Below are 20,249 nucleotides of genomic sequence, written 5' to 3' on the forward strand. Positions count from 1 at the left end.
TTCAAATAAACTAAGAAACATGGTTTTGCAATGTGGGAGAAATTCGGAGTTTCCACGGAAAACATGCAAACCCCACAAAGAAAGCTGAGACCCCAGAACCTCAAAACTGCATGACAGTAATGCTAATCACTTTTTCTGCCTCATTTCAGTACTAATGAATAAAAAGCTCCTGTGAAAATTCATTGTTCACTGTGATGGTCTCATTACTCAGCTGAAAAAAAAAGTATTTTCAGTAAATGCAATTAATACAGAGGATAATCTGATATTTTACATAATTTATTATTCAACACATGAAATGCATTTTGTTATTTTACTAATGTGTTTTTTATATTGAGCAAAGCCAATTGAGTTGCATATAAGCAGGTAAAATGAATTCAGCAAATACACACACACACACACATCTCTTTTACTATTTTACACAAATGATGAATAACAGGTGCAAAATCATTATATGAATCCAAATCAGAATTTGAATTTAAAAACATAACGTAGCAGGATGTTCTTTCAGCCATCTTACCATTTATCTGCTAGCCAAGATTTCCCGAAAAGGGATTTTACCAGCAGATGTGCTAATAAAATGAGCGGGTGCCACACACAAAAAAAAACAACAACCTTTTTTGAGTTTTGCTCTCTTTACATGCTAACAAGACCACGGGTGACGTCATTAGTTAGCATTACAAAAACAAAAAGCGGCAAGATGAAAAGCTCCTTGCCAGCAGGGTATTCATTGGTGATCAATAACAAAACTCTGCAGTCATTCATCCACTGTCAATGTCCTCTGATTTATTGACTTAGAATCTCGCAAGCTTTGAGTCAAGCTAGTTCATAGTACTTCCCCGTCTCTGGATCGAAATAGCAGTTGAGGCAAGGATCATAGAGCAGATTTAAATACTCATCCTCCATCTCCTCTTCGTTTTCAGACTCATCCCCTCCTGCGGTGAAGCAAGAACATCACTCAGCAAGTTTTTTTTTAGATGTAACTCTCAAAGTAATGAATAAAGACAGCACGCTTAACAATACAGTCAAGACGCCCACTGTCTGCTATATTAGCTACACCTACACAATGTAATGAGATCCAAAACAGATGTGGAAAACACATTTATTATGGAGCTAGTAGTTTGCCACGGTGTAGAACTGCACATCATACTAAGATGCTTCTACTGTATTATTCAGTCTCTCTCATGTAGCCAAATAAGCATGAGTGTGCGCCACCCAATTAAATGAATAAAATAGCACCTCAAATAGACACCTCCATCTTATTCCCCGATGAAAAACAAGAACAGGTGCTGTACTACGACTGATACGGCAATGTGTTGGATAGACGTGGCATCTGTAAAGCTGTATGCAGCAAAACATTTCAGCATTGACGTGAAGACAATTAGCAAGATTTATTCGTGGGGAAAATTCACTTATAATAATCACCCTAATAGACACGTGGTACTCTCTTCTGTTGAATAAATAATACTGTTTGACAAAATAAGACATTGCAAAATTGGTACAAACTCATATTAGATGTACTGTAAGCAGATTACAGTGAGTCCCCGTTTATCATGGGAGATACATTGCAGACCCCGCCGTGTATTAGTGTGTTCATTAGGGGTTGAACCGATTAGTCGACTAGTAAACGAGTCGACATTATAACTTGAAGTTTAAAGCTTGAAGTCGACTGATTGCTTATCACGTGTTTTTGGCATGCATCTTGTCTTCCCATCTGCAAATATCCAGAGGACTTTTGACTCGTCTCCTGCAGTCGCCGGACTATAACGCTCTGTGACGCAGCAAAATGTCCAGCCAACAAGGTGACGCAGTCCTAATACTGTACATCCGCATGGGTCAGAGAGTATGAAAATATGATGGTGGTGAATGAGAATAGCAGTTAGCCTTGCTAGGTTCAGCTATTCCGATCGCTGCTTATAATATTCATACCAGCGGAACCTCCTGACTGGCGACGAGGAACGAGGGTAGTGGGCATGAAGTTAAAACTGCATTTTCGTCGCCAAGATGTTATGTCTAATAATGTACAGACAATGACTGTGTGCTAACAAGAACTGTTCATCATAGAGGTTCCTTGCTGCAACATCGCGACACTTGTCGCTTTACGACACTGATGTCAGTCTATCGGTGTCTAAATGAGACAAGGAAGCAAGTCTATCTTCAAATACAATAAAAGCACAAGTAAAATAGAAACAGTGAAACTGAGAAATGCTTCATTTTTAGGCCACGATGTCCCGTCTTACAACGTCAGTGTCTGAAAGCGACACAATTATAGTCAGGCGACACAAGATGACAAGATGAGACCAGCTTGTTTGTTGAAGAGAATCATGCGCAGGACTTCCACTCATCACAACAACCTCAATTAGCACGATGGTGAGTCGTTCTTTTAATCATTTGTTTTTATGCCTGTCAGTCAATGTCTTCACATGAAACCAGTCCATAGCGCAAAAAAGGTTAGGGACCGCTGTACTGTGCTGAAAAAATATCAATGACGTCATCGATTAAGCTACTTCAACTCAACTTTCATCACCTTCTAGTTGACCACAAAGTCTTTAGTTAGTCAACCCCTGGTGCTCAGTTTTACTGTTTTCCCAGATTCAATAAACGGCTGAAAAGTATATCGGCGACTGTGGCTCATCTTTCCTACATGTGAGGGCATTACAGTAAGTATACTGTAAAAACCCACAAGAAAACATCACACAAGTGATTATAGCAGGGGCGCGAACGGTGATTTGGGGCGGAAGACTATAGTGCAGTTGTACCCAATGTCTCTGTGTTGAGTGTATAAATGTAAGTTATATTTTCCAGGCACGTTTAGGTGATAAGAAGGTGAGTAGACCTTCAGACTAAGGTGGATTTAAAAGTTTTCTGCCATTTTCTCGCCCCTCATCAATCAAGAGTTGAGACTCGCCGAGTGACGAGCACCTTATGAAGCCGTAAAGCAACCCCCGCCCGTAATCCTCACTACTTTAAAGCACACCAATTTGGCTGTTAAATTGACAGGCAGTTAAATGCTAAAAAGGTTATGCAAGGCTCCGGGTGGAACATTTTATCTTATCAGAACTTGGGCGACGATAATGAAAAGTAATTATGAAACACATTGTATAAGAGGTTTAAAAAAACGATGTTGTAAACTGGAAAGGTTTCATCAATTAACCTTGTCGGTGTGTCTTGAGGGGGCGGGTAAAGACCTGTAATGAGCCCAGTCTGTTTTGACCTACACAGGACAGAGCTTCACTCTCGTGGGGTTTTTACTCCTAATTACAGTTGCGTGTGCATTCCCATCATGCTTTGCTGCACTGTTTGATATTTGAACGTTTTCCATTAGTTCACTGTGTGTGCGCGCTCACGCGATGGGGGATGGATTGTGTGTCGTCTCCCTGACCTCGACAGACATAAAGGGGCAGAACGACCAACCTTAAGGTTTACTGTACCTCGGATTAGATCCTCTTGATGGTTAGTTGTGTTGCCTGACCTTCTCTGCCTGCTACGAGGAAGAATTGGGGGGCTGAGCACATCCATCCACTCCCTGGGAAAAGACCATAAAGGAATATAGTACAGCCATGACAACACGTGCCATTACACTCTTCATCCCACTGCAGTGCCGAGCACATCAAAATTGCCTCTATGACATGTTACCAATGAAGGCCCCATCATCATGCACTGTCACAGGTCTAACCAGTGGTCCACTGTCCTTGGGCCATTCCTAATACACACTTAGCCTCACCGCGTTAGCCCAACTATCATTTATTCCATCCCGACTCGCACTGCGACTTTAAGCTGACAACATTCTGACCCACATAGCTCCTCTCAACCTTGCACGTCTTCTGAGAGTTCTTTCTCCATGCGCGCGTACTCTCCCAGGTTTCAATTATACATAAGTCACTGCGCAGTGTTTCAACACAACGGGTCTCCAGAGGAAATGTGACTTGGCAGCACGGCAGAGATTAATCTTTTGAAATATAATTCACATCGGTTGCATCATCACCCATTTACATCTTTTGCCTCTGGACAAAGCATCTCATAAAAGCACATCATAGCATCTTTAATGAGGAAACGATAACCTCTGTATGTTTTAATATTCATCTGGCTGCAGGCAAATCAAACATCCATCTCATCACAACAACAGTGAGGATAGGTGGTGCCACTCATTTTAATCTACTACATGTTTCCATATTAAACTTAGAGTAGGAGAGGAGAAAGAAAGAAAGAAAGAAAGAAAAAAAAAAAAAAAACTTATTCACACCAGATCTTTCATCGCCAGTCTCAATATTTCAGTCTAATGATATCCAATACAGCAATATAGGAGCTATGGCTAATAATGCTTGGATTAACTTTACTCAAACACTATGTTTTATTTCTGTGCTTGGGTTTGCAATCAATGCCTCTCTTGTAAGTAAATATAAAAAGTGTCTGAGAATATTCACATTCAACCAAGTAATTTCATTCGTAATAGTCTAGTTGCGATCAACTCAATGCCCTGAGAAAATAGTGCGTACACGACTGGGAATATAGTGCATGAACCACTGACAACTACAGCTACATCCACAATAAGAAACATATTTTTGTCAATGAAAGAGCACAATTATTATATTTGTTTAGTGCAGATTTAGATAAAGGTGCAAAGTGAGAAACCAAATGGTTTCAAGTTTTGGGTTTATTGGGTGATCGATTGTAATAGTACAAAACTTGAAGTTATTCTACGAACTGAAACAGAAGCAACATTTATTTAAACAAATTAATGCATGTTATGATCTTTATCCTCAGGGAAGAAGCGATTTTTAATGTGTCTTGAGCTAAAAGTTTGGCAAACCCCGATGTAGACTGTATGTGTGTACCTAATGAAGTGTCCAGTGACAATACATCTCTCCATGTGTGTAATTATGCTCAGACAATGTCTGCGTCTAACTCAGCGGTGTCATTGGACGATTCGGCTAGCAAAGCTAAAAATTGGACTTCAAATTGTCATATTGTCCTGTGGGACTTGGCAGCGATTATTGATATTAAGCGCTTCCAAATCTCTCGAACTGAAGCGCTATCAAGGCCACTCTCTTCATCACCCTGGCAATTACTTTCAAAAATCCGATGCAAGAAGAGAATGTGAAGAGGCATTTTAGGAACGTTAAAAAAAAAATAAAAAAAAAAAAAAAAAAAAAAAAAATTTTTTTTTGGCAACACTAAACAGCAACAGGAGCACTTCAACTATCTGTTAAACTGTTCTCCTTTGAGAGGATGCCTTGCAGGACGCTCCAAAAACCCCGCATGACGGATCTCAACCGTAGCACAGTGTCAGCATTCAACGCCTAAAAGAAGAGGAATGAATACCATCCACGGAAGCTTTTCATCAATATGTAAATCAAGACCTGCTTCAAAGTAAAAGAGAAACAACAAGCTCGAGACTGTAAGGTGTTTGAGGTACTCGTCAATAGCAAATATTCAATCCAGCGAGGAGAATCCCAGCCCCAATGGGTATTCAAACAACCCAGGGACAAATAAGCAAGGAAACATACTGAGGAAACTATCTAAAGCTGCAAGCCTATACATCATTGCACTGCTTTTCATCAATAAATCAAAAGTATTCCCGTGCAGGAGGCTGAATTTGTCCATGATGCAATGCCTTTGTATCCTTTTGCAACAGGCTACACGCTTGCTGAGATGTGACCAGATAGGATGAGGGACAAAAGCACTGAGCAGGTTCTCCATCCATCCATACATACATACAGTGGAACGTTTCTTCCACGACTAATCTGCTGTCATTGTTAACCCGTAACGTGCGGAATTAATGCTAGCTTTGAGCACATTGCTGGGCAGAGTCTAAAATCAATATTTAGTCTCATCTCCTCCAAGAGGTACTTTACTCTAATGACGCTAATCATTCTTTCAGGAGGATCTCCAAAACACAATTGAATTTTAATGAAGGTTACAGTCAACGTCATTCAATTTTGTTTGGCATTTACAACTAGGGATGGGCATATTGATTGATTTGTTCAACTGATCTCTAAGAGTTCGGTGTGCATTTCATTGGTCATTAATCACTTTAAGCAATCGAGGAAGAATAGAGTGCAGTACATGGCTGCAACCAGCAGATTATTATTCCATTTCAACGACCGTAGTTTGTGGCCTGAAGAACAACATGATCTCAGGGGAAGGTGAGTCACAGCCACGCAGGCCTCCAAGGCTCTGCTACATCTTCTGGGCATCAATAGGACACTGGCATGGAAAAAGAAACTCAGAACATTCAGAGAGAGCTCTTTCTTTCCTTCGATTGCTTGAGTATACTAAAGGGGTTCCTTTAGATACAATTGGAATTTTTCCCGTGACCACGCTCGTAACTTACACTCACATCCATTAATCCATTCAAGGCTACCAGCCCCAAAGAAAAAAAAACAACAAAAATGTGACCAGAGGACAGTATAATACAGACATGAAGACACAACCGAAGAAGAGTTTCACAACTCCTGCAGGTTTCTCAGCAAGCTGCTCTATTATTAGTCATTTTTCACAGAGGATAAAGACTATGTACATGCCTGTGAGTATTGTTATTGTCTATCTACATGTGTTGCTGTTTGTGTTCAAATATCTATTGCTTAAAGCATAAAACCGCCCCATAGATTAGCTATTCGTTAGCCACATCCATGGCATTTTGCCTTTATCGGTTAGCATTGGACTAGCGGACTTAAAGGCAAAGTTATGTGGTTGTTTTAAATACGCATGTAATTCTCTTTGTTTTATGTTTAGTTTGACTGTAAACCTCAACTGGTAGTGGCATTAAATAGCTTGCAGACTTTTTTTTCAAAAATTGTTCACTATTTGCCAAATTGCTAGTTGACAAGTGAGTTGAGTTTACTGCCACCACACAGCTCTCGTATCTTAAATTTTTGCTTGCAAATCAAAACAAATCTCGAAAAAAACTTAAGTAGGGTCACTCGTATCTCAAGATAACTATATTAATGTTTAACATGAAGAGGTTTAGTTGAAGTGTGTAAGCCTACCGCAAGAGTAAATTTAAGACTTCTTGCTACCTTTTTTCATTTGATTAATTATATTTACAGCCTAGGACTCTTTTTCATACACATATTTACTGTAATCATAAATTAACTACTCCAATAGCGTAGGTTAGAGATTCCAGTCAGTGTTCCAACTTACGGACAAAATCAGACAACGTCTTTGTAGGAACAGAATTCCATTGAAAGCCAGGATGCTGTGTTGTTTTTAAATTATAAATGACATCAGTGGAAAACATGATTTTCTTTGTGTGTTTTGCCATAGTAAAATTATAGAACAACTAATTTATTTTCCCAGGAAATTTAGTCAAAGGCCCACTCCCTATTTTCAACCACCCACTTTTTCAGTTCAGTGTCACAAAATACATGAATTCTAATCTTCATGGCATTGGGTTTACCTCAAGTGCACTTTGGATACACTTTTGACCTCCAATCAATAGGTGTTTAATGTTAGTGTTCTACTTGAAACTAGGTAACTGTAAACAAGGTGAAACATGTTTAGTAGCTACTGGAAACTGGCCTTCCCAAAGATAGAAGATTCCTTGCAATGATTGCAATTCAGGCGGCACGGTGGACGACTGGTTAGAGCGTCAGCCTCACAGTTCTGAGGACCCGGGTTCAATCCCCGGCCCCGCCTGTGTGGAGTTTGCATGTTCTCCCCGTGCCTGCGTGGGTTTTCTCCGGGCACTCCGGTTTCCTCCCACATCCCAAAAACATGCATTAATTGGAGACTCTAAATTGACCATAGGCATGACTGTGAGTGCGAATGGTTGTTGGTTTCTATGTGCCCTGCGATTGGCTGGCAACCAGTTCAGGGTGTATCCTGCCTGATGACAGCTGGGATAGGCTCCAGCACGCCCGCGACCCTAGTGAGGAGAAGCGGCTCAGAAAATGGATGTATGGATGATTGCAATTCAAACTTTGGGATTTTGCATAACTCTGAACAGCAGAATGTGATTTCTATCATTATTTAAATGGAATTATAGCTGCCAGCGATCTGGTCTGACAGGCACGAAAGAAAATGGAAAGAAAATAACGTGCACATGTGAAAAAAAGACAAACAGCAGTTAAGGGAGAAGAAAACACACACAAAAGGCATTTATTTGCACTCATCTGTGAGGGAGATGAGGCCCCGTCTGCATCTGACAGCTGACATTTAGCCTTAATTCTGCAGTCAGTTATCATGTGTTTCATTTCACCGTTTTATGTGGATGCAATAAAACAAAAATACAGACCCCATCAAGGCAGGAAAATCGATTTATCTGCACAAATTGTAATTTTCTGTGCAATCATTGTTACCCAAGTAGATGTGGGTTTTTATAAATTCAGAAACAAAATATAAAGCTATACTTTTTTCATACAAGAGGAGTTGTCGCACCCGGTGAGGATTGACAAATAAGTAGAACATGGTCAAATTTTAAGATATACAGTCCCCTCCAAAAGTGTTGGAACGGCAAGGTCAATTCGTTTTTTTTTTTTTTTTTGTATACTTAACACATTTGGGTTTCAGCTCAAAAGATGAATATGAGACAAAAGTTCAGAATTTCACCTTTTATTTCATGGTCTTTACATCTAGATGTGTTAAACAACTCAGGACAGCGCACCTTTTGTTTGAAGCCACCCACTTTTCAAGTGAGCCAAAGTATTGGAACAGACATTATTAAATTAACTTGAAGTGAACAATATTTAATATTTTGTGGCATAACCCTTACTTGCAATAACTGCATCAACCCTGCGACCCATTTACTTCACCAGACTGTTACATTCTTCATTGTAATGCTTTTCCAGGCCTTTACTGCAACCTCTTTCAGTTCTTGTTTGTTTCTGGGGGTTTCTCCCTTCAGTCTCCTCTTCAGGAGGTAAAATACATGCTCTATTGGGTTAAGCGCCGGTGATTGACTTGAACTTCCACTTTTTCCTTTTGTTGTGTTGGCAGTGTGTTTTGGGTCATTGTCTTGTTGAATGATGAACCTTCTCCCGATTAGTTTGGATGCATTTCCTGTAAATTGCCAGACAAAATGGTTTTGTAGACTTCAGAATTCATTCTGCTGCTACCATCATGAGTTACATCATCAATAAAGACTAGTGAGCCCGTTCCAGAAGAAGCCATGCAAGCCATGACATTACCTCCACCATGCTTCACAGTAGGCTTTACACGATTAGGATATTTGGGGCCGATCACCGATCAGCGAGTTTAAAAAAATGATAACTGATCACAAGATGGAGGAATGTGTCTATTTAAATGACCTGGGGCCTCATGTACAAAGACTTGCATGGATTTTCTCCTAAAAGATGGCGTACGCTCAAATCCAGAAAACGTCGTACGCACACAAATATTCAGATGAAACTCTGCGTATTCATGAATCCAAGCACATTTCCTTCGTACATTCCAATCAACGTGGAAATGAGCGCACATGTTGGAGTAGCAGACTCCTCCCTGTCCACGCCTACATTTGAATATGCAAATTATATTTAAATGAACCCTGCACCTGAGATGCCGATCTCTGCATGATCAGAAAATAAGGAAAATGAGCAAGGTAATGAAGAAAAATATTTTTTCTGAATGTGAAGTTGCTCAATGAAGTGGAGGCACGCAGGAAAATCATCTTTGGCACGCTTTCCTACGGCGTTCACAACGCGAAAGAGGAGTGAATGGGACAGCGCGTGTGCAGCTGTCAATGCTGTGGAGACAGAATAGCACGCACACTCTGAAGTAAAAAAGAAGTGGTCAAACATTAAGGTGGATGTGAAGCGGAGGACAGCTGTCCACCGCCAAAGTAAAGAGTAAATTATGTCAATTTAAACACATTTTAATCATGTGCAACCGATGAACATGTTCAAATGAAGTAAATTCAAAGGACTCTTTTTTTCATTGCTGGAGTGCTGGAGTCACGAAGCGATTGTGAGGGCAATAGGCGGCATAAATGATCGCCTCGATCAATTAATAGGTGTCCTCACAAATATCAGTGGTTCATTAAATACACTGGTTAACAAATGAGTTCTCAGTCCTTGCCTCAATTGCATTGTGGAAATCAAATGTTGCTGGGCATGAATTGTTCATTAGTGCTAATTATTCATGTGTCTCTGGTGTGCAGATTTATGAGAACAGTTTCCCAGCATCACCTCTAAGTGTCGCCAAAGCACCAAAAGCTGCAGAAACGTGCGTACGCCAGCCATGCAATTGGCGTGAGGCACCGCACATTTCCACGGTCATGTCGCTCTTGATACTTTGCCGTGAAAAAGAACGGACACTACGTTTTTGTGCATACGCACCTTTTGTACATGAGGCCCCTGTTCATTTACTGTATATACTTAATTGCTCCAAAAAATATATTTACAATAAATAATGTATCTTTGTTCCTCTATTTATGCCAGTGAGGCATAGTGACAGACAGAACAAATAAATGCTATTCTATTATATGGCAGGAAGTAAATGCAGTAATTAATGTATCCACTTTTTGTGACATTTTTGTTTGTTGGTGTGCCGTGAGATTTTTCAATTGTAAAATATGTTCTTTGGCTCCATAAAGGTTGGAAATCACTGCTCTAGTCAGATCGTGTATTCTAATCAGTCAGGTCAAACCAACATTACATGACAGAAATAATGGGTGCTAACTTACTGTAATTACATTACTTTATTTTGTTAATTAAATGACTTCACCCACATCGAACCTTAAGAGCATGATTCAACAGAACGCCGGTACAACCGTCAGTGCTAGCAGTAGCTTGCTAGGCTACATAACGTTTTGTTGCCTGCTTGCGAGCCGTATCGTATTAAAAGTACGTGAACATATCTCAAGCAGGCCTTAAACAAACGTCCTCTCCCATGCTGAGCACCGGTGACCACCAACACACGTTTTTCCCCATTTTGTCCTCATAATATAGTCGGCGCGATCCACTCTTGTTGTCGCCGCCAAGGTAACGCGTGTATCCTGTCGCATTTGAGTTGACAAGATAAAGCCCAATGATCGTAAAAAACGGGATGCGGCGGTATCGGACTATAATATTTTATTGCAGTAGTCTGACATAGTGCAATCTTTAAAGAGCAAATTTGTCTTGTAGTCTGATCCGGCATTACATGTTGTCTGTCTCAGAAGTGTTGTCTGTTCCACACCGCCGACATGTTTTTTTTTTTTTTTTTTTTTTTAAATAACTATCGGCCATCAGATATTTACAGGACTACGCCAAAAGACACGCGACAAGGCTAAAAATAAACTAGCTTTTGGATTCAAATATACTGTGCACGATGGCGACGCGGAGTAAATGTTTTTGCGGAACCGATCAATGACGTTATTGATCGGATCGGCGCATTATGACATTAAAGCCGAACAGCATGAAATTCTAATTATCAGCCGATACCGATAAGGCAGATAAAATCGGTGTAAAGTCTACTTCACAGATGAGATTGTGTGTTTTGGATCATAAGCAGAGCCTTTCTTTCTCCATACTTTGGCATTTCCATCACTTTGGTAGAGGTTAATTCTGGTCTCATCAGTCCATAAAACTTTCTTCCTAATCTTTTGTGGATCATCTCTGTACTCTGCCAAATCCAATCTGGCCTTCCGATTATTTTTGCTGGTGACTGGTTTGTATATTGTTGTATGGCCTGTATATTTCTTCTCTCGAAGTCTTCCTCGGACAGTGGATTGTGATACCTTCACCCCTGCCATGTGGAGGTTGGCAGTGATGTCACCGACTGTTGTCTTTGGGTGTTTCTTCACAGCTCTCACAATGTTTCTGTCATCAACTGCTGTTGCATTGACCGACCTGTTCGATGTCTGTTGCTCGTTACACCAGTAGTTTCTTTTTCAAGACATTCCAAATTGCACTGGCTACACCCAATGTTTGTGCAATAGCTCTGATAGATTTTCCCTCTTCTCTCAGCTTCAAAATGGTTTTGCTTTTCTCCCATAGACAGCTCTCTGGTCTTCATGTTTGCTTAACAGCAAATTCAGTTTTCACAAGTGAAAACCAAAGCCAAAAATAAGCACTATCTAATGTTTAACCAATCAATCTAAAAGGCAACACCAGAACAACTAGCAACACCCATCATTCACATGTTCCAATACTTTTGTTCACTTGAGAAGTGGGTGACCTCAAACAAAAGGTGCTCTGTCCTGAGTTGTTTAACACATCTCGATGTAAATACCATGAAATAAAAGCTGGAATTCTGAACTTTTGTCTCATATTGATCTCTTGATCTGAAACCCAAATGTCTTCAGTATACAACAAAAACAAAGGAATTAACCTTGCCATTCCAATACTTTTGGAGGGGACTGTAGCTTTTAACATACAAAATATGAATACCAATATGAGTACACTTTACACTAGAATAGGTCTTTACAGAAATACATTCCGTACACACGTTACACTAGAATACAATCTTTACAGTACTCATTTGTAAAAATGGAGCTTGCTTACCTGGCATTTGAAGACCGGAGTGGGTTCATTTCCTTTTGGTAGTGGTGACCCTGATTAGCTGGCTGGATCAGAAAGAAAACAGGACACTTAAAATTGCTCATCAAAATGATGCTTAAATTCTGGTCATGTACCAAATAAGTACGAAAACACAGTACGTATGTAAACGTTATTAGAAATGGGGAAAAGGAAGACAAGAAAAAGGCAATGTTGAAACAACAACCAAAAACTCTCCAACGCCGACCACAAAAAAAATATTCATACGACTATATTCATTGCCTGCTTGCAAATGGATGCAGTGCAGTCTCTGTGTGTGAGATTACATCCTGCGTCACAGATGAGACAAATGGAGATGCTCAATAAGGGTCTGAAATTTTGATGTGGATGGTTTCTATTCCAGTATCAGACATTCTCATCCCCCTACAAAAAAACAATAACACATTACCTTCATCTTGTCCAAGCGAAGGAGCTTATCATTACCCCAGGACACTATTTAAGTCTCATGGCTGTGAAAATCTCTTACACTGCTAACTGTGATGTAAAAGCAGTCATATTGAGGTCGGCGTCCTCACAACGCTTGAGTCCATTTAAGTTATCAGCGTGCTTCGGTGCCTTGTTGAACTGTGGGTACTGTTCTAAAATGTTACCCTCTGGAATTCTGCCAGTATTATGTACTTATGAAGATGAGTTCTCTGTAAAGGGGATGCATGGAGACAATTATTTTAGGGCGATAGGATGTGGGTAATCTCACATGCCAGATGGTTTGTTTCAAAAAGCCAACTTGAGGTCTTTTTTGGAAAAGGGCAGATGCTAAAAGAAAAAAAGATCAGAAATAAAACTTCGCAGGGGACATCATGGACATGGTCCAATTAGAAGTAGAAGAATCAAAACACAATGAAGACATGTCCAGTTCGGAAGAAAAAAAAGCTTTTATGGTTGAAGCTTGGTGTGGCAATGTAAGACCAATATTTTGTCAGTGATACGAATGATGATAAAAATGCATGGCAATTGATTTATTTTTTTTTTATTGGGAAAACTAGCACTCTATAATATTGTACTTCATAATAATATAACATACTGTAATAGAATAGTTAAATATATTGTAAACAATTCAATCGTTTATGCATTATAATTTATTGCAACTAAGATTGTACAGTGTGTGTTAACTGAAGAATTCAAATACAAAGATTAATTGTTAATTAATTAATTAATGCTGTTTTTTAACACTGTACATAAATCAATCCCCGGCCCCGCCTGTGTGGAGTTTGCATGTTCTCCCCGTGCCTGCGTGGGTTTTCTCCGGGTACTCCGGTTTCCTCACACATCCCAGAAACATGCATGGTAGGTTAATTGACAACTCTAAATTGCCCGTAGGTGTGAATCTGAGTGTGAGTGGTTGTTTGTTTGTATGTGCCCTGCGATTGGCTGGCAACCAGTTCAGGGTCTACCCCGCCTCCTGCCCGATGATAGCTGGGATAGGCTCCAGTACGCCCGCGACCCTAGTGAGGAGAAGCGGCTCAGAAAATGGATGGATGAATGGTTGCTGCATTCAATTCGGTGCTGCTCCTTCAGGTGTGCCCGCCTCAGCTACCAGGGAGCAGTACTGTACTGCATAATACAGTGATGCAGGCATAAATGAAGAATAGACTCCCAGTGCCTGTGAATAATGTTCTATTATGTGTACATGTTGTTACATCATGTCTTCCACCATTATGTGTGTTCAAATATCTGTTGCTTTTAAAACCGCAACTATTCATGCTAACCGTTAGCATGTGTTGGTGTTTTACATCGTTTGTTAGCATTAAGCTAAACAGACCTTTTTTAAGGCAGTATATGTTTGGTTAAAATACACGTTTAATGCTGAATGTTTTATGTTTACGTTATGGTTCAGCAGCTGAAACCATAAACGAGCTGTCTTGACTCAATACCATCTGTCTTTTTCAGAGCTATTGGAAAGTCTGTGCTACCATATTGGCAGCAAATAATCAATTGCTCAACTCAGTCAGGCGAGTTTCCTCAAGCTCTTAAAGTAGCTGCAATTAAGCCTCTTCTAAAAAATAGAATGCTGGACGCTTCCATCTTAGCAGGCTATAGACCCATATAAAATCTCCCTTTCATAGCAAATATTGTTGAGAAAGCTATTTTTAATCAACTCAGCAATTTCTTGAACATAAATGGACTTTTTGACAAATTTCAATCAGGATTTCGAACTCATCACAGTACAGAATCTGCTCTTATCAAAGTGCGAAATGATATAAGGTTGAATACTGACTCGGGAAAGGTGTCAATTCTGGTCTTGTTGGATCTTACTGCGGGTTTTGATACGCTAGATCATAATATACTGCTGAACAGGTTGGAAACGTGGGTAGGACTAAATGAAACAGTCCTTAAATGGTTCAGGTCCTACCCGGAGGAAAGGAGTTATTTTGTAACCATTGGAAGTGTTCAATTTCATTGAATGGCAATGAGCTATGGGGTCCCTCAAGGGTCAGTTCTTGGACCCCTGCTGTGAAGCCTGTATATGCTACCCTTGGATCAAATTCTTCCGAGGCTTTGTATATTGCCTTGCCGCTTATCCTCACAAGGGTCGCGGGAGTGCTGGAGCCTATCCCTGCTACCATCGGGCAGGAGGCGGGATACACCCTGAACTGGTTGCCAGCCAATCACAGGGCACACATAAACAAAGAACCATTCGCACCCACATTCACACCTAGGGGCAATTTAGAGACTTCAATTAACCTACCATGCATGTTTTTTGGATGTGGGAGGAAACCGGAGTGCCCGGACGAAACCCACGCAGGCACGGGGAGAACATGCAAACCCCACACAGGCGGGGCCGAGGATTGAACCCCGGTCCTCAGAACTGTGAGGCAGAGGCTCTAACCAGTTGTCCACGGTGCCGCATACTGTACCATAAAATAAATTAATAATGATATTGTGTGCCATCCCTTGTCATCCCTAGCCACACCTGTAGCTCCATGTTGGTCCGGTCATTTTTTTTTTTATTCATCTGGTGCTCTAAAATGTTAAATTGCCATCTGCTTCCACATCTTGAAAAAAACATTTTCATTCATTCTATAAGTGATTTTGACATTGTTTCAGCCCCTTGTGTTATGAAGTGCCATGAGCTCAGCCTTGTGAATGTAAGTCAAGTCTGCTTCTGAAATTGGACCTTGAGCATTTACTCTCATGTGTATGCTTGTAGAACTGGGTGCACTACCAGGGATCCAAATGAAGACATTACTATTGACAGACATATTTACTTAAGGAGTGACACAGACATGTATATTGCCTGTATTGATTTATGGGAAGACACGCTTCACTGTTGCCTGGAACATGGTGATCTCTAGTTGGTGGCCTAGAGCAGCTGAATCCAACATGGCAGTCAAGTCACATCTGATTCAAATGGGAACCATTCCACAATACATTTAATGGTAGCGTTCCAAAACAGGGTCAATCCCAGTGCTAATACGGCTATGCAGTATGCTCTACCTGGATCTCAACCACTATCAGATACCTGCGGTATGTAGCAAAATGGTAACAGGCTCATAAAATTAGCATCTATAATGACCGCATTCACTCAGGATCATACAGAGGAGCCATTTGGGGCTGGAGAGGGCTGCACTCTTTTTTCCTCAGTGCAATGTGCTTATGCTAATGGTCAATAGATCCAAATGACCTTCAACAGCCTCTATACCATCATTGAATTCTAAAAAGACCACAGAGGATAATTTCAAATGACTCAAATAATTTTGTCGTGTGGGGAAATGGTGGCTATTGTCCCAGTGTGTCTTTTAAAGCAGTAAGAGACCAATTAATGCATTTCTATCTCCATAATCTTTTGTAATGCAGGAGACACACTAGAGAAAGAGATGTGTTAGTACTTCGCTGTGCTGTAGATGGGGAGCCTGAAATGGAAATGAGCACGCGTGAGGGTCAGCCACGGTCAGTAAAATTATTCAAGATGGGAGATAGAGGGTAAGTGTAGTCGTCTCTACCAATAGTGAGTCCACATGTGCAATGCTTATTGTGATTAAAGTAGCTGAGTATAGAAACTTGTACAAACCATGGAAATGTGCGTCCAGGTAGACGTGTCCTCACTGCTCTGGCTCATGCTGACCTTACACTGGTGGATCTGAGATGCACTGAGGCCAGAGGCTTTGTATTTGTCTTCCTCCTGCTGCCTTTTTAGACTTGCAAGCATCTGGAGCTCGTCATCATCCCCCTGATGCAATTGTAGACTGCTGGCTGGGTTTATGTGCTCATCACCAGAATCACCAGGCTGCATTGTGTTGTCTTCCGCCTTTGAAATAATTTCCCCACAAAAAAACTAATCACTTAAGCAGACTGACACCGTACAAATGAAACGGCTTTGCGCTCTGTCAATCGAATTCTACAAAGCCTCCAATGCTGTATGGATCTCTTACAACAGCAGACTACAAATGCTCAAATATCAAAGGCAAGGGTTTTATTTTCATAAGGCCATCAATTCATTTGGGAGAGTAGTGCAAAATGAGTCTGACTTTGCCCTGGTGTCAGTGGTGAGTCTGTGAATGAATTCTAATAAATAATGAACCAAGGCCTGGGGAGAACAAACTCAAACACGTCGTATTTCTATGACAACCTATCAGTCAAAGGTGTCACTGCATACTGTCAGTAGCTGCCACAAATCAGCAGTCAGGCGCTACAGCCATGACGAGGGATGTGAGGATGTGTCGCAGCACTGTTGTGTAAACTCAGGAAGAAAGCCGCCGTGAAACACATCTCCCTTCAGGCTTCACCGCCGTCACTCTAACTGACTATGCTGATATCTTGGATTCCTGCCTCAAGCTTGTGATCACACCATACATATAGTATGATCCCTTTCTTCATGACTTTACAATCCTTAAAATAAAATCAACACATTATCCTACCCTCATCGGTTTACAAGCCTTCGAACTGCTTTGTCTTTCCATAACCACTCTGCTCAATATAAGCCCAAATAATGTGCCAATATAAATTCACAAGATCAGGCTAAAATGGCAAGGAAAAAAATACAGGGGTACATTGTGTTTCATGGTTAAAAGCATCATATCATCTAACCCTGTGAACATCCTGTTTGAAATGGAATGGAAAATATTGAAATACTTATACTGTTGGTTTTATTATCAGGCTGTTTATTTTATCTGCACACTGAGTTCGATTTACGCTCGGCAATGGAACGCGATTTCCAGGGCTGCAAATCAAAGTTAGTTGGAAATAAAAGATAAAAACACGTGTAAATCTGCAACGTATTGTTTTCTCTGCATTGACATCTTTGTGTCAAGGTGTGTCTTTGTCGCCCACATTTAAACTGTTTGGATGAGAGTAGATCCTTGAGGCAGACCTTACCTTGAGCGGATCATCCAGTGAGACTTTTTGAAGAAGGCTCCTCGACAGTGATACGCTGTTGTTCCAATCCACACACTGGTTTCCTCCTCCTGCTCCACCTGACCCACACCTCTCATCCTGTTTGGTACCACAGGGTGCGTGACGGTGTCCGGGAGACATCCCATCATTTCCAGCTGGCTTGCTGGATGGAGCGTGCAGGTGCATATCACTGGCAGCTGGACAAAGAGTTTCTACTGATGTGTCCTCAGTGTTGTGATCCTCAGGCTGGACTTCAAGGCCCAAATTTGGATCAAGGCATTGGGAAATGTCAGGAGTGGAGTCTGCATTGAATGTTAATTGTGAGAATGCAGTGTAGCCTATTTCCTGGAATAAGAACAGGAATTAGGTTAATAAAGATTGGTGCTCTATTTAAACCATCCATCCATGTTCTACAGTTTGTCGTGTTTGAGGTCACTGGTGAGCTGGTGCATAATCATAGCTGACTTTGGGCACAACACCGACTGGTTTTGTAGCACTGTGAGGTATATAATACATTGTTTTAGATCGTAAAAACATTTCTTTGTCACGCAACAAATGTGCGTTGACCGATGTTGATTTGTATTTACCACGGTGGGGTAAAAATAAATAAACTATGCAGCTGTAGGCTGGGCCAAGGGGAAAACAAATGTTCACGGCTCTTCAAACACAAATGTATGCGCCATAATACAACATATAACAACACTGATGTCAACCACAATCCATTACAGGATATGGTGGACTTCTGGTTGCGCCTCAGGTGAGTCTTTTCTCATTAAGACAACTGGATGCACAGTGTAGATTCAGTCCTTCTTTTATTAGCAATTAGCAAACTTACTGTACTAAGCAAGATTGTACTGATTGCCTACATTGCAATGAGTTCCAATTTCTATGGTCATCAAAGCACATTTCCTTTTAACCATCACAGTGGGCGTGTTTATATTAAATTTTCTAAAGGTTGTGCTGTACAAATGATGATAATTAAAAACCAAGATTCGGTGTTGATGAGTCATATCCATAGAAATGTGTTATGACATACTACAGAGACACGGCTGATTCACAATGGCACGTACAAACTGACTTTGTTTACTGAAATTACAACCTCCCAGCAACATACAGCTAAGTGCAGATTTCAACTGTTAAACTGTAGAAAATCGCAAAGACTAACCAATCACAACATGATCAACACTTTTACAGTATAATGAGAACCAACACAAGGACTGTTTCAGAAATACTCCAAGGCAAATGATGCTACTGTTTTGACTGACACTGCCAAAGAGGTATTAATTTAATGTTTGTTTAAGCCTGGGTGGTTTGCAGTGGTGTGGATGTATTGCATTGCATCATACTGAGAGATGCGTCTAATATTTTGATTCTGTCATATAGCCAAATAAGGTAACCGGAATAATGACGAAAGCGCTCAGTATGATGCAGTGCGATTGTACACCACAGCAAAATAAACCAGTATAATAAATAGATTGCTCAGTTACTACCTCGCTGAATATGTATAAAAACTGAGCATTACCATTTTGTGAAAGCACAATTACTGATACAGATTTTGGATACTGGAGCTCATTAAATGGTGCAAGTGGTCATAATGGTGTGGCCGGTTGGTGTATGTGAGAATAATACCGCACATAGTTAAGAGAAGAAGAGAAGATCAGCGAGGAACTTATTATTTGAGTATATACGGTTTCTCACATTGACAAATACATTAAGCATAACGGTGCCGTACCGTTGACAGATGGCGCGTTCCACTGAAATGCTACGAATACACTAATAAGCAGGATCCCTCCAGACTAGTTTGTGTCAGTTTTGAGTAAAAAAGTGAGAATCGCAAGTAGCAAATCTAGAGAGGTAAAGTCGTTAAATGCGGTTGTTACTTCTCCTGAAACAAACACAAAGCTCCCTGAGCACACATAGTCTGTCTTGTCTCGTCTCCATTTCTTCTCTCGGCTGGCTCCATTTGCAGGGAGCTTTATTCTGGGGTGAAAGGTTATAATAACCCCTTTGAGGCTTAAGCTTATCAGCGCCATATGTTATTTGCTTTCTGCTTCTTTCGATCCTTCATCATTCTATTTCAAGTGCAAGCCAGTAAACAACTATTAATGAGTATTATTGTGACCATATTGCTTTGCAGTCTGTTACTATGTTGAAGGCATGGTAATATACAATACTGTTCTGCTTTTTTATTCTTTTCCACAATTGCTTTGCAGTGAAATCACAGTTTATCTAGGACCACTGTATACCTATCTAGATAACAGGCAAAATGTTCAGTGCTTTTAATATTTCTCTGTGTTTAAGAACAAATGGCTCAAAAGAATTGCATGAACCTGATGCAACACCTTGAAAGATGAGTGAAGAAATAAGCAAGCTGTCAGAAATGACTGAAAATCTAAATCAAGCCAACGTGTGTCAGATAAATCGTGTGTGCTTTCCCTACCATGT

The 20,249-nt window shown here is 40.5% G+C and overlaps 1 protein-coding gene across 4 annotated transcripts in view; it reads right to left on the bottom strand.

Moving 5' to 3' along the window:
- Positions 1–763: 763 nt before the first annotated feature.
- The window catches only part of cfap20dc (CFAP20 domain containing), a 36,213-nt gene continuing 16,727 nt past the window's right edge, over positions 764–20,249 (bottom strand). For 2 of the 4 annotated variants that reach the window (XM_061786196.1, XM_061786195.1), the window contains exons 13-17: positions 17,787–18,149; positions 16,483–16,719; positions 12,420–12,481; positions 3,429–3,523; positions 764–932 (exon numbers count right to left, since the gene is read on the bottom strand). In XM_061786196.1, the coding sequence (XP_061642180.1) occupies positions 814–932; positions 3,429–3,523; positions 12,420–12,481; positions 16,483–16,719; positions 17,787–18,149 (876 nt within the window). In that variant the 3' untranslated portion in view covers positions 764–813. Of the gene's footprint in view, positions 933–3,428; positions 3,524–8,120; positions 8,998–12,419; positions 12,482–16,482; positions 16,720–17,786; positions 18,150–20,249 lie in introns of those variants that run through there. The other 2 variants (XM_061786199.1, XM_061786198.1) reach the window with 2 other exon arrangements.

This window comes from Phyllopteryx taeniolatus, chromosome 9, assembly GCF_024500385.1.
Source record: "Phyllopteryx taeniolatus isolate TA_2022b chromosome 9, UOR_Ptae_1.2, whole genome shotgun sequence".
NCBI lineage: Eukaryota > Metazoa > Chordata > Actinopteri > Syngnathiformes > Syngnathidae > Phyllopteryx > Phyllopteryx taeniolatus.